The following is a 12,252-nucleotide window of genomic DNA, read 5'->3' on the forward strand; positions in this document are numbered from 1 at the left end:
AAGAAACTTCTGGTTTTTTGCACTATGACTGAAAACGGTTCACAACTGACGATTTATTTAAGGTTTTTTTTTTTTTAAATCTAAAACTTTCAAGTGTTTTTCAGGAGATTTATTTAATTTTAGCACAAAAAAGATGAAAACTACGGAAATATGAAGAGAAGAAAAGCCTACTAAAGTATGACCAAAGACTTTTCGAAGCAAATATTGATGATGCTGTCAACATGTCCAATAGCCAGGAATTATAAGGAACTACTTTGGATAAAAAAACAATTAAAAAGCATGTATCTAATGTATTTTTATATTTGCATGTAATAAAAATACCAATTTAATTTTGGACTATTCAGCAGCTCAAAGACGTTCGCGACTCACAGACCAGCAAGTTCCCTTCCCGTCTTACAACGTCTTACCCATTTTAAGAAGGTAAGTAAGATGTTTCAGGTAGTTTTAATCTCTTTTGTTTTGGAGTTGATACTTTGAGCAAAGATCTTCAACCCATTTGAAAGAAACAGTTGTAAAAATTCACTTATGAGGTCTTAAACCACATCTGTTGACCTGATTATGAGAAAATGTAAAAATTCTGTATCCATGATCTGAACACACTGATGTCAAACAAATGCAAAAAAGTGCTAAGAAAGTGACAATTTTTAAAATAATGTCCTTTTTTTTTTTTAAAGCGGGTAGATGTCCACTAACATTTAGTTAAAAACATTCAACACAGTCGAGGTAATCTCTGAATGCATGGTGTACAAACAGCCTAAAAGGCTGTAAAGTTTATGTCTAAACCAACATCTGTGCAGCCTGATGACTTGATTTACACATATTACTAAACTCATGTTTAGGTTTTTGGTCGTCCAAGCTATCCAGTGTTACAGGAATCCATTTATGAGAGAACAGAACAATCCAAAAGCTCTCAGGAGGAGCAGGACTTTAACTGGCTAGGGGCTCCCTCTACTGACAAAAAGAAGCATTCCACAAAAAGCAACAATAATAAAAAGCAGTAACATCCACAATAACAGCATCCTCCCAGGATAACACCTCTTTGTGTTGTAGAGAGGAAGCAGACCTGAGGCTTTGACCAGCAGGGTGATCGTGCACACTCAAGAAAGGCAGTAAGGTGCGTGGAACACCCATGGCGGCGGGCGACACACGAGTGATCGGTTTACTCCAACAACGAGTCGTCGTCATCGTCGTTGTTACACGAGCGCAGCCTCTGAAACGGCCGCTGGAGCAAGGAGAGGTGGGAGCTCATCAGAGGGAACAGAGCTGTGAAGAGAGAGATTTGATATAGTCTTAGTGGGTACACACTGTGAATTACAAACTGCCACGGGATAGGCAAAATCATCAATGACCAACGTTTTATATACAGTAAAAATAAAAAAACAAACTATATACATTATCAAATTATCTATATACTATCTATTAATATCCTCTGTATTATACGTACTGGTACTACTCAGCTTTAAAAACCCTTTTACAGTCAGGAAGTCAGAGCAGACCCAGAGGGACGGACTAATGCAGTGCACTTAGAGATTTCAGGCTTAGTCTGTGGTTTATAACAATATTGAGTAAAACTGAGTTTTCAATGGTTCCTCTTCTGCACTGAAAACAGTCATTTACTTTTGACTTGGCTTATAAAATAATATAAAATCCTGGCACATAAAAAATAAGAAAAGCTAGAAAATGCCTAGATAAGGCTATGCACATTTGTGATCATTTCCTCTAATTTTACAAATAAAAATGTAACTAAAAGAAAGCAAGTACTGTATTTTCTGCACACTCAAAAGCCTTTGTTTTTTAAACGACAGTGCAACTTTTAATCTAGAACACCTTATATATTAATCAATATATAAATGTTGTATATTAAATATTAATTGTATTACACGCTTGGTTGTTATTGTGACTATGCTAGTGTGTAGCTGTGTCAGACTGTTCTCTTTTTTACCGTTACTTACAAAGTTGGGAGCATTGATAGTATAAAGAGATGGACAAACCTCCTGTGACATCACCCAACGTTGGAGGTGGGGGCCAGCAGGCACCACATGCTTTTGCAGATACTATCGGGAGTTACAGGTATTGTAAATAGACTAAACTCTTAACAAAGTTCAAAGTTATCATAGTCTCAGTAACGTTTGTTTTTGCAGTATCCATCTTTTTTTTTTATGCATGGAAAACAAGGTTGGGAGTTACAGGTGGAAATGCTAACGCACCTATTGCGGCTACTGTAGCATGTTACAAACAAGCTCTAGAGTTACTATGAATGCAATCAATAAAGACAGACTGACTTGACTTTTCTCTAATCCGGTGCTCCCTGTTAAAATGTAGGTAGCCTAGAATGTAACCTAGTGGAACTCCAGATCTAATTTGAGTTTTATCAAAAAAAGAATCAAACCACTTTCTGTCTTCTTACCCAATCCAGTTATTACAGAAAGCTTTACATAATGGCCTAATCCTGCCCCTTTACTGAAGGCTGCCTGCTCTTACAATCACACAAGACCTCTTGCATGATTGTAGGAGCTCACATTTATACTTTTTAACTTTAACTCCACTAAGAACCTTGGCTCCGCCTTCAAAGCCTGTTGAGAAAAGAAGGACTCTAAAACAGTTTGTACCTACCAGTGATCAAAGAGAGTAGAAGCAGGACGCCCACCACCAGCACAATCACTTGGGAGAGAGTCCAGCAGCTCTCATGGGCCAGGAGGCACCGCGAATGGTTCAGCGAGCCGTTGTTGGATCGCGGCGGCACCGACAACAGGCTGCACATAAGCGGGTAAACGTCCACGCTCTGTAAACTTTTTATTTGGACACCCCGATGGAAACTGGGCCCCACTGCAGCCAGAAAGGGGTGCATGCTGTGTAGGGAGTTGTCGTAGCCATGATCACCCACTGAGAAAGAAAAAGATCAGGGGAGGTGATGTGTGTTGGTTTCTCGAGAACTCGTGGATATGTGGAGTTGGGTTGTATTAAGGACCTACTTCGCGGCAGCTTGTTCCCTCGTTGGACTATGGTCCAACCCTCATCGGCAATCAGTATAAGTGGTTGGATGCGTTCATTGTTCCGGTAGTGTAGCCTATCAGGGATGGCGTTCTTCAAGTATGCAGTCATGTGGGGGTGGCACTTCTTCAGCAGGTCAAACGCAGCATCTGGATCTCCAGAGCAAACAGACAGAAACTTTTTAAAGAAACACTATAATAGAAATATTGTGTACTCTTTTAGAACAATGATGTAACCAAACACAGAAGATTGAGGCACACAGATGACGTCTTCGTCTACCTCCGTTTGGAATGAGGGCCGCCACAGGTGTGAGGTCCACCAGTGTGTAGTTGTCGGGGTGGAGGCAGTCGTCCAATCGGATGAGGCGCTCGTTGGAGCATTGAGCCATGCCGTGGTCGCTGGTTATGATGAGGTTAATACGTCCCCAGAGGCCGGTTCGCTTCAGCTCTGACACCAGCAGGCCGACATTATCGTCAACCTGATGACGATGGAATACTCAGTCAAGGTAAAACCTCACAATAGAGGAAAGACTTAATTGTTTCACAGACTTTGTGAATAAATTATTTTTTTATATAAAGTTGGTCATCTGTTATAGCTATGATGTCTTCAACTTTTCTACTAAGATTCTATGAGACTTTCTGTGGAGGAACTCTTATTGTGGAGTGACCAAGCAAAAATTGGCAAAGGAAATGAATCGAACTAGGGTAGATAAGAAGTAGTTAATGGTAGGTTCAATTTTTTCAATAATATAAAAAAAAATAGGGTTCTCATTAGGTAACCTTGGGGAACGCCACATATTATTTTCCAACATATTCTCACTCCCAACTCGTTATTTATGGACATATGGTTCAAGCCGCATCACTTTTGGATGTTTTGGGTGTCCCCGACTCGTCGTTTTTTGCCATTCTTGCTGTTCCCATTAAATCAGGGGTCCCCAACCTCCAGGCCGTGAACCACTACCGGTCCGAGGGCCCCTTGGTACCAGGCTACAGACGCTAATTAGGGGTCCCCAACAGTTGGGATGTGGACTGGTACCATAACCCAGTAACGGTACCGCATCCCGAGAGTGGGGGACCCCTGTCTTAAGGGGTGGCTGTTCCTATTAAACCAGGGGTTTCATAACCCTCAGTACGAGGGCCGCTTGGCAGTGGGCTGCAGCTGCTAATCAGGGGTCCCCAATCCCAACCCTTGGGATGCGGACCGGTATCTTAACCCAGTAACGGTACTGTATCCCAAGAGATGGGGACCCCTGATTTAATGGAAAAAGCCAGCATGTCAAAAAACGAGTTGGGGACACACAAAACGTCAAAAAGTGGCCCAGAGGGGGCCAGAACCATACGAGTTGGTCGTGAGAATTGTATTTTCTGGTCTGATCTGTAATGAGTTTTACATATTTTTTTTCTTTAAGGTTAACACTTTTATAACAATAATCAAACCTTATAACTTCAGGCTACTTTAACTGTAGCGTCAACATTCTTACATATCATATTTTCCACACTATGGAATAAAAGTAAGGCTAAGTGCATCTTAATGATTGTATTGTTGCTATTTGCCTAGTTTTGATCTAACTTCGGCATGAGACTTGGTGAGGTGAGCCTGACGTGGAACTACTTAGCCATGGCAACCCATACCATGAAACTCCTGCTGCAGTTTTTACACTGACTTTCAAATGGGAAGAATTATGCAGTTAAGAATCATCAGGTTTATAAATATAAGTGTGGTTTTGTGCCACAGAGATGTCTAGGTCCTTCAAATGTCTACTTCACTGTGAGGAGTAGATTCTTTAAAATAGCAAAGTGAAGAAACACATGAAATGATGGGTTTACGGTTGTATTACTGACTGTATTACTAAAACTACAATATATTCAATGAAGGTTTCTACCTCCTTAAGTACTTCAGCCATTGCTGTTGTGTTGTCAGGGCCAAAAATGTGACCCGATCGGTCCGGTTCCTCCCAGTACAGCGCTGTAAACATCACTCCTGGTTCCTAATAAACAAACAACATTACACGATGCCAAACAACAAACCAAACCTACGACAAATAAACACTACACAACTACCGTTCCGTTCCCCAACATCCAGCTCGTCACGTTCCCTAATCGTTCCCGGAACGTCACGTTGGGGTTGTATGGGAAGAAGTGCGTGGCTGTGCGATTGCCAATCAGAACGTCCGAGCCGGGCCACATAACAGCCGCTGTCTTGTAGCCGGAGTCGAGAGCGGTGAGCCAGAGGGGTTCGGCCTCGCTCCACCACAACGGGTCGCTGTCATTCCTGATGTTGAAGTGCTTGTGGGTGACAGGGTCGTACATGTTGGACGCCAAAATGCCGTGGGACTCTGCGAACAGTCCTGTAACCTACAGAGACCAATCAGGATGTTTTTAAAAAGGGTTACTTCATATTTGCATTTACAACATTAAAAAAAGAAGAAAAAAAACGTACTAAGCTGTAGTGGTTGGGAAACGTCTTGGTGATGAAGACGTTGGTGAGTTCCTTCACTAGAACGCCTTCACTATACAGGTGTTTGAGGTTCTGCATGGGGAACCGGTTCAAGTAGTCCGCTCGGAAACCGTCGAAGGACACCAGCAGCAGAGGGGGAACCGCGTCTTCTTCTGCAGCGGAAACGGCGCACAGGAAGCCCACAAGTATTTCAAGCAACATCCTGAAAACACGCCAAAGACAGAATACTAGATCAGATCGGTTTCAGAGTCTCATTTCTGAACAGAAATGACAAAAAGTACCTAAAATCAATCGAAACCTAAACCAACGGCAGAGATGAGGCTTTTTTAAAATGCAAAATTAGTTGTTTTTAGTTCATTTTTCATCACCGGAACTGAAAGTTTCAGCTTAAAACCACATAAAGGAAATACCAAGCAACTAGACAGAGCTCAAATTACACCAACAGGTGTATTTTCATGGATTCACCTAAAAAAAAAACACTTTCTCTGAAACCATTCTTCAAGAGAAACAACTAGAACCTGTTTAGTTAGGAGCTGAATGACGCAGAGTTCAACTTTTGTGGAGTTTCAGAGGCTTTTGAGGGAAAAGTTATTCAGTCCAACCACTTTTCTCTAACAATACACTCAAGAATGGGAATTTTTAGCAGCAAAAAGTCATTCTGGGTTACATACCACCTCAAAAGAGCCCATTTTTAGATTTTACTTAGTGAAAATTATATCTTGTATTTTAGGAACTACTAAAATAAATAAATTAATAATACTAAAAAAAAAAAAAATACTATTTTGTTATTAATATGTATATCATTTATTTTGTGCCTTCTCTATGTCACAAATGTTTCAAATGTAAAGAAATTTAAACTGAAAACAGATAAACTAATTCAGTTAATTAATAAAAATAACTTTAATTCACTTTTTAAAAGAGCTTTCATAATTTTGAAAGCACATACAGGTTTATTTAAAAAAATAAAAGTCGAACTTTCATTGTAAACATTGTGAAAAACCAAACCCGGAAGTCACCCTTCCTCATTCAAAAACGCGATCAAACGAGCCACACAACATCATGACTTCATCTGAACAATTGAACAGAGCAATTTGACTGACAGCTTTGTGAATAAAATCGTGTCTCGAATAGCTTCTGTTAGCTCACTCCTCCTGTAACCTTGCTGTTAAGCTAACGCTGGTGATCGTGGCGGTACCTGTTGGGGGTCTTCCAGGCGAGCACCACCCTCACGGCGCCGGTGACATCAACTTTCACGACTACTTAGAAATCGACCTCATCGATCCACCAACACAGAATCCACGGATATTTAAATAAAACACGTCAACGCAAACTGAATCGCTTTAGCCACTTCCGGTATTGAGTTTCAAAATATGTTGCGTCCTCATATTGGGTAATGTAAATAGCACATATTTTTCGGAAATTATTATTGTTTTTATTTTAATTAGTGTTTTATTTATCTCTAAGATTTAAATATAATAGATACCGTTGTATAAATTAGTTTTATGATGAAGTTCAAAGGACAATCCTTTTATTTTGAAATTAAAGCTTAAATTTCAACGTTAGTGCGGAAACTTAACTTTGATTTAAGTGACAAGTTGAACAACCAATCAAAAGGGACTTTAGATGTAAAGAAAAAAAGTAGATATATAAAAAATAATTATTTTTCAGTTTTTGGTGCGAATTTTTTCCCCTAAAAAGCTAAATGTATCCACAAATGTGGGTAATTTTATATAAATATATATGTATTAGCCAATTGATTAAAAAAAACATATCCATGTATGTGGATAAATACATATGCGTAAGGTTTCTTTTAGCTACAAAATTTAGGAATTTTACTCTATAATTATAAATTTGTTTGTTTTAATTTGTAGCTCAGTGCTTTAGCTAATAAAGAAATGTATCCATGTAAATTGAAAATAAAATGATATTTTTGTTATTAGCTTTAATTTTTTTTAATTTTATTTTTTATTTTTATTTTTTTAGATAAATGTTTTAGCTTAAAAAAGAATCATTCACACTAATGGAATTTTTTTCAATTATTTTTTTCTGTTTTAGCTTAAAAGCACATTATTTTAAGAATATTGAAGTAATAATAATTATTTTTAATTAATCTATATTTACTTATTAAATATATATTTTTTTATTTAAATACAATATTCGTTTAACTTCCTAAAAAAACGCAACTAATGGAATATTATACATTTTTTAAAAACTCATTCAAATTTATTTTGTTCACTGTAATTTCAATTTATTGATCATATTTTTTCCAATCAAATAATTGGAATTTTAATTAGGAGTGCTCCGTCCTTTTGCGTTTCTAAGGGGGCTCTACTGCACGCAAAAATGTCATACAGATGTCTTGATTTAGAAAATTGAATAAGCGGGGAAAGACTGTACGTCATTTTATCGCATTCCTAAAGATGCTAAGTGGATCAGTACCATTAAAAGAAGTTAGCAAAAGTTAGCAAAGGAGTTAGCAAAACAAGACAAATGGACCCTTCAGCAGTTGGATTCCGCTTGTGCAGAAATCACTTCCTATCATGTATGTTACTGTATAAAAAGCTTTCATTATATGCTATTATTGTGGTTTTGGATTGACACTAGTGTAAAATGCATGCAGTTTGTGGGGATAATAATGTAATGTTTAAGTTAGCAAGCGCTAATGTAGCAATCAAAATGTGGATCCTGAAATGTTGATGTATTTTGTAGGAAGAAGGAGTGATACTCCAAAGAGTCTGGACTTTATTCTATCTATTTTCAAATAAATTCCATCTCCGGAGAATATAAAAAAAATGACAACCAGACATGTTAGCCAAACTAATGTCAACAAACAACTCAATCCTGCTGCTAGCCATGCTAATGTTAGCTACCTGAAATGTAACACCCTTCCAGTGATGATGCAACAATTTAGTGATTGAATGTTTGCTACAAACCCAGATTGAGTCCATTTATAATCCTTCAGGATTGTGTAAACTTTTAGAGAGGCCACCATGTAGGACGATGGGAAGTTTATTTTTTGGATAGCATAGCGTTTTATCAGCTTTAAAAAAGCACACCAGGAACATTATACAGGTCAGTAATATTTACCCTTTTTATTTTTTTTAAATAAAGGACAGTGTCATGCAAATTTAAGCTAGATGAATACTCAGATGGCTTGAAAGTTTCAGCGGTAGTGCTGTTCATATTGCTGCCAAAATGGCCGACTACTAAGAGTCGTGTGGGGTCCGGAATTCTATAGAGCTGAGACTCTATAAGCTGTTTTTTATAGATTCGTAAAAATATTTTGGGAAACACACTTTTTTTACACAATTTTCTGCTTAAGGTAAGGAAAAAAAGCTAAATATTCAAAATTGTATATATGGTATATAGATTTTTAATGTATTTTTCGAGTTTAATTTGACAAATCACGATGTTTGCTAATCATCGTAAAGGCAGAACTGTCAACTTTAATGTAAAGTTTATTTTCGTGCTAATCTCAGCTTTGACTGAAGCTAGAGTGATCTTCTTTGGTTCAGGGTTTTTGATGATAAGACACTTTATGAAAATGTGGCCTTTTACTCATCCACAGCCATAAAATGTGCTGAAAGATCAGTGTTTCCTTGGGATCACCCATCCCTGTACAAAGTCCTGCGTTGCTCTCTGATAAGGAAGGCGCTCTTGACATTTCAGTCGCTCTGCTGTGCAGCCTGGTCCACTCCTCTCACCTTCTCCGCTCGCGATGGATCCCTTGAAGGAGAACGTGTATGAAACCCCACAGAACCCCTACCAGAATGAGAACACCTACGAGATGCCAGGTGAACCGGAGTACGAGGAGCTCCCGAATGTTTACGAGAACACAAGAGCAAATGGCGTAGAGATCCCCGCACCTCCTTCTGAGCCACCACCCGTCCTTTCAGCAGAGGACCGACGGGGCAGCTCATCCTCATCCTCGTCCTCCTCTTCCTCCTCATCTTCCTCAGACAGCGACGAGAAGGACGGGTCGGAGAAAAGCAGCAAAGAGGAAAAACAGAGCAGCGACGATGAGAAGGAAGACGAGAAGGAAGAGGAGAAGGAAGACGACAGCAGCGACAGCAGCGACGATAGCGACAAAGAGGAAGACAAAAAAGGAGCGGTCCAAGGGAGCTCCAAGGAGTTGAACTGGGACAGTGGGTTTCCAGAAGTGGATGGGGAGAACTTGTCACGCCGATCCTCATCTTCCTCTTCGTCTTCATCGTCAGCCTCTGAAAAAGGGGAGCCAGAGGAACCAAAAGAGGATTTAAACGTCACACTTTACGTCAAGGTATGACCACTGCTTTAATTGTCTAACTTTGTGCACAAGTGGTTCCAGTGTAGAAAGCCATAAACGTTAGCCTTAAATATCCAGTCTGATAAAGTCGTGGTGTGGATTCACACTAATTCAGAATAATTTAAATCAGACTATCAATCTTCTGTTTTTATACATGTAAACTTTTGTATTCGTCGTTAAAGAAAAACATACTGTTCTTATACATTTAGCAAAAGCTGAGCTAGCAAGATTGTTCTCGATAGTTTTGTGAAATCTAGCTAGCTAGTTAGCTTGCGAGCTATTACACAATTTAGCTATCAAATTATTGGCTCCAATAACTTCTAAAGTTTATCTATCAGTGTAACTACTAAACTAAATAGTTAAATAACTATGTGGCAGTTAAGCAATTTAGCTATCAAACAAGATTGGGAGCTAGCTAGCTAAACTTTTATCTATTTTCCAAATTAGCTATCAGGCAAGCTACATAGATACACAGTCCAGACTTTAAAGCAGCACTCTAGCGTTCATAGTTTAAGTCAAGCTGATTGGTTGAAGTCGTAAAAGTGCGGATTCTGTTGAGAGTTACGTAACAATTGAAGGTGTGGGAGTTTTTAAAGCGGAAGTTATCAGCATGACAACAGTTGGGTGTGGTGTTAATGCTACAGTAATGCAAAAGTCACTTGTTATCTTGTTTTTATGGAAAATAAAGTTGTGTGCCTTCACTTGTGCACGAAAGGACGTATTTGTGCACTACTTTAGCAACAGGAAGAGGGAATAATTTTTTTTGTTGCGATTTTTCTGTTTTGCAGTTCTCTATCTAACAATCGCTCAACGATTTGTGTGAATCTGTTACATAATCTGCAAATTCCACTCTAAAGTTCACCTGCGTGGAGGTTACAAGCGCCATAAATTTTATACTTTAAAGTACTCACACTTGTATGACAGCCATATAACTGATCCGTGTACTAAAGTGAGAGATCAAAGTCTGACGTTTGTAGAAGAAACATTTTCATGCAAAAAGAAGCCAACAAGTACACAACTTCTATAATATTTAACAAAAGTGACCACGTTACACAAGTATGCTAGCTCATACCACTAGATTGTGTATTGATTCACTTACATTTTCACATAAAAAAAACAAGTGGTTGCAATGTTAATACAACAATGTATTAACTGTAAAATGTTTCTGTGTCCATATTTGGGGATAATTAGGAGATGAGAGAGATGTTTGTTTGTTTTTTTAGCTGTTAGCATGTCTAGAAGGTGGATTGAAGACCGCTTGAGTCGAACCTAACAATCATGACCTCTTTGATTCTGTAGGTTTCACTAAAATATGTTGTTTTAGCTTCCGGGTAATCACCTTGTCAACCAAAAGAACACATTTCTGCTTAGGTTTTAAAAATATTAAACTAAAAAAAAACCCAAAACATTTACTGTACTTTTTGCACTATAGGGCGCACTGGGTTATAAGGCGTCCCATCAATGAATAGTCTATTTTTGAACTTATGTCATATATAAGTCACACCAAACTAAAAGGCGTATTACGTGAGACAAGAGTTAATTAGTCAGTAAAACTCTATTAACTACACTCACAGGAACTCTAGAACTTGTTTCTGACATGCTACATGTTAGCCACGTTAGCGTTAGCAACATTAGCCTATTTGCAATACCTGTAATTCCCAGCCTTTGTTTGTGGCAAATAAAAAAAACGGACTGATATTGCTAAAACAAACATTATTTTGACTACACTAACTCTCAAGTTTGTTGGTAACACACACACAAAAAAAAAAGTCCAACAACACTACACATTAGCCACGTTAGCAGTGTTAGCGACATTAGCCTATTTGCAATACATGCAATTCTCAACCTTAAATTAAAAAAAAATAAATAAAAAAACTGACTGATATTAGTAAAACTTTGATAATGCTGACTCCCAACTTTGTTGGTAACCAAAAAAAAAAAAAAAGTCCGACATCACTACATGTTGACCTCGTTAGCATATTCACAATATCACCCAATATCTTGTCTGCAAATAAAAAAAACAGACAAACAGTTTGACAGAGTACCGTGTAAGTCTCAAAATTGCTTTGGGGTCAGTAAACACAACCAGAATTAAATTATATAAAAGGTGTATATACTTAGGATGATGAGGCACACCAGGTTATAAGACATAATATTAATGAGTGGTCTATTTTTTAACTTATGTCATATATAAGGCCACCAAACTGCAAGGTGCATTTAGCGAGACAAAAGAGTCAGAGAGGAGTCTGTTGGTCAGTCAGACTTTACTAACTGCGTTCAAAGTAACTTTAGAACTTGTTTGTGACATGCTACATGTTAGCCATGATAGAAGCGTTAGCAACATTAGCATATTTACAATACCTGTACTCCCAACCTTTATTTGTGACACACAAAACAGACTTATGTCACTAAAACAAACGTTACTTTGACTATGCTAAGTCCTAACTTTGTTGGTTACACTTAATAGAAACAAAGTTCGACACCACTACACATTAGCCACATTAAAGGAGTTAGCAACA

At 38.2% G+C, this 12,252-nt stretch overlaps 2 protein-coding genes and 1 long non-coding RNA gene across 4 annotated transcripts in view; 1 reads left to right on the forward strand and 2 right to left on the reverse strand.

Moving 5' to 3' along the window:
* Positions 1 to 63: 63 nt before the first annotated feature.
* Positions 64 to 6,798, reverse strand: enpp4 (ectonucleotide pyrophosphatase/phosphodiesterase 4). 2 transcript variants are annotated; one of them, XM_024294239.2, is made up of 8 exons: positions 6,644 to 6,798; positions 5,431 to 5,650; positions 5,052 to 5,345; positions 4,874 to 4,978; positions 3,271 to 3,469; positions 2,973 to 3,140; positions 2,614 to 2,883; positions 64 to 1,263 (listed from the first exon to the last, which is right to left on the reverse strand). In XM_024294239.2, exons 2-8 carry the CDS (start codon positions 5,647 to 5,649, stop codon positions 1,160 to 1,162), a joined length of 1,359 nt encoding a protein of 452 aa, XP_024150007.1. In that variant the 5' UTR covers position 5,650; positions 6,644 to 6,798; the 3' UTR covers positions 64 to 1,159. The 2 variants fall into 2 exon arrangements, with proteins under 2 accessions (XP_024150007.1, XP_024150006.1); XM_024294238.2 differs by having other exon boundaries at positions 2,973 to 3,146.
* A 2,090-nt stretch (positions 6,799 to 8,888) lies between these two features.
* On the reverse strand, positions 8,889 to 9,450 carry LOC112159971. The gene is made up of 2 exons (XR_002921559.1): positions 9,315 to 9,450; positions 8,889 to 9,174 (listed from the first exon to the last, which is right to left on the reverse strand). It is a non-coding gene; the product is annotated as an uncharacterized LOC112159971 (long non-coding RNA).
* clic5a (chloride intracellular channel 5a) overlaps positions 9,134 to 12,252 on the forward strand; it is a 16,948-nt gene continuing 13,829 nt past the window's right edge. The window contains exon 1 of the mRNA XM_024294240.2: positions 9,134 to 9,727. Within this exon, the coding sequence (XP_024150008.1) occupies positions 9,167 to 9,727 (561 nt within the window). The 5' untranslated portion in view covers positions 9,134 to 9,166. The remainder of the gene's footprint in view (positions 9,728 to 12,252) is intronic.

The sequence above is a fragment of the Oryzias melastigma genome, linkage group LG2 (genome assembly GCF_002922805.2).
Source record: "Oryzias melastigma strain HK-1 linkage group LG2, ASM292280v2, whole genome shotgun sequence".
Taxonomy (NCBI): domain Eukaryota; kingdom Metazoa; phylum Chordata; class Actinopteri; order Beloniformes; family Adrianichthyidae; genus Oryzias; species Oryzias melastigma.

Excerpts from the sequence above, each read along its gene's own strand:
- enpp4 (XM_024294238.2), bottom strand. The coding sequence starts at position 5,649 with ATGTTGCTTGAAATACTTGTGGGCTTCCTGTGCGCCGTTTCCGCTGCA. Across the intron at positions 5,346-5,430 it reads TTCCCAACCACTACAGCTTA|GTTACAGGACTGTTCGCAGA; the intron begins GTACGTTTTTTT and ends TGGTCTCTGTAG. Across the intron at positions 3,470-4,873 it reads TGGCTGAAGTACTTAAGGAG|GTTGACGATAATGTCGGCCT; the intron begins GTAGAAACCTTC and ends CATCGTCATCAG.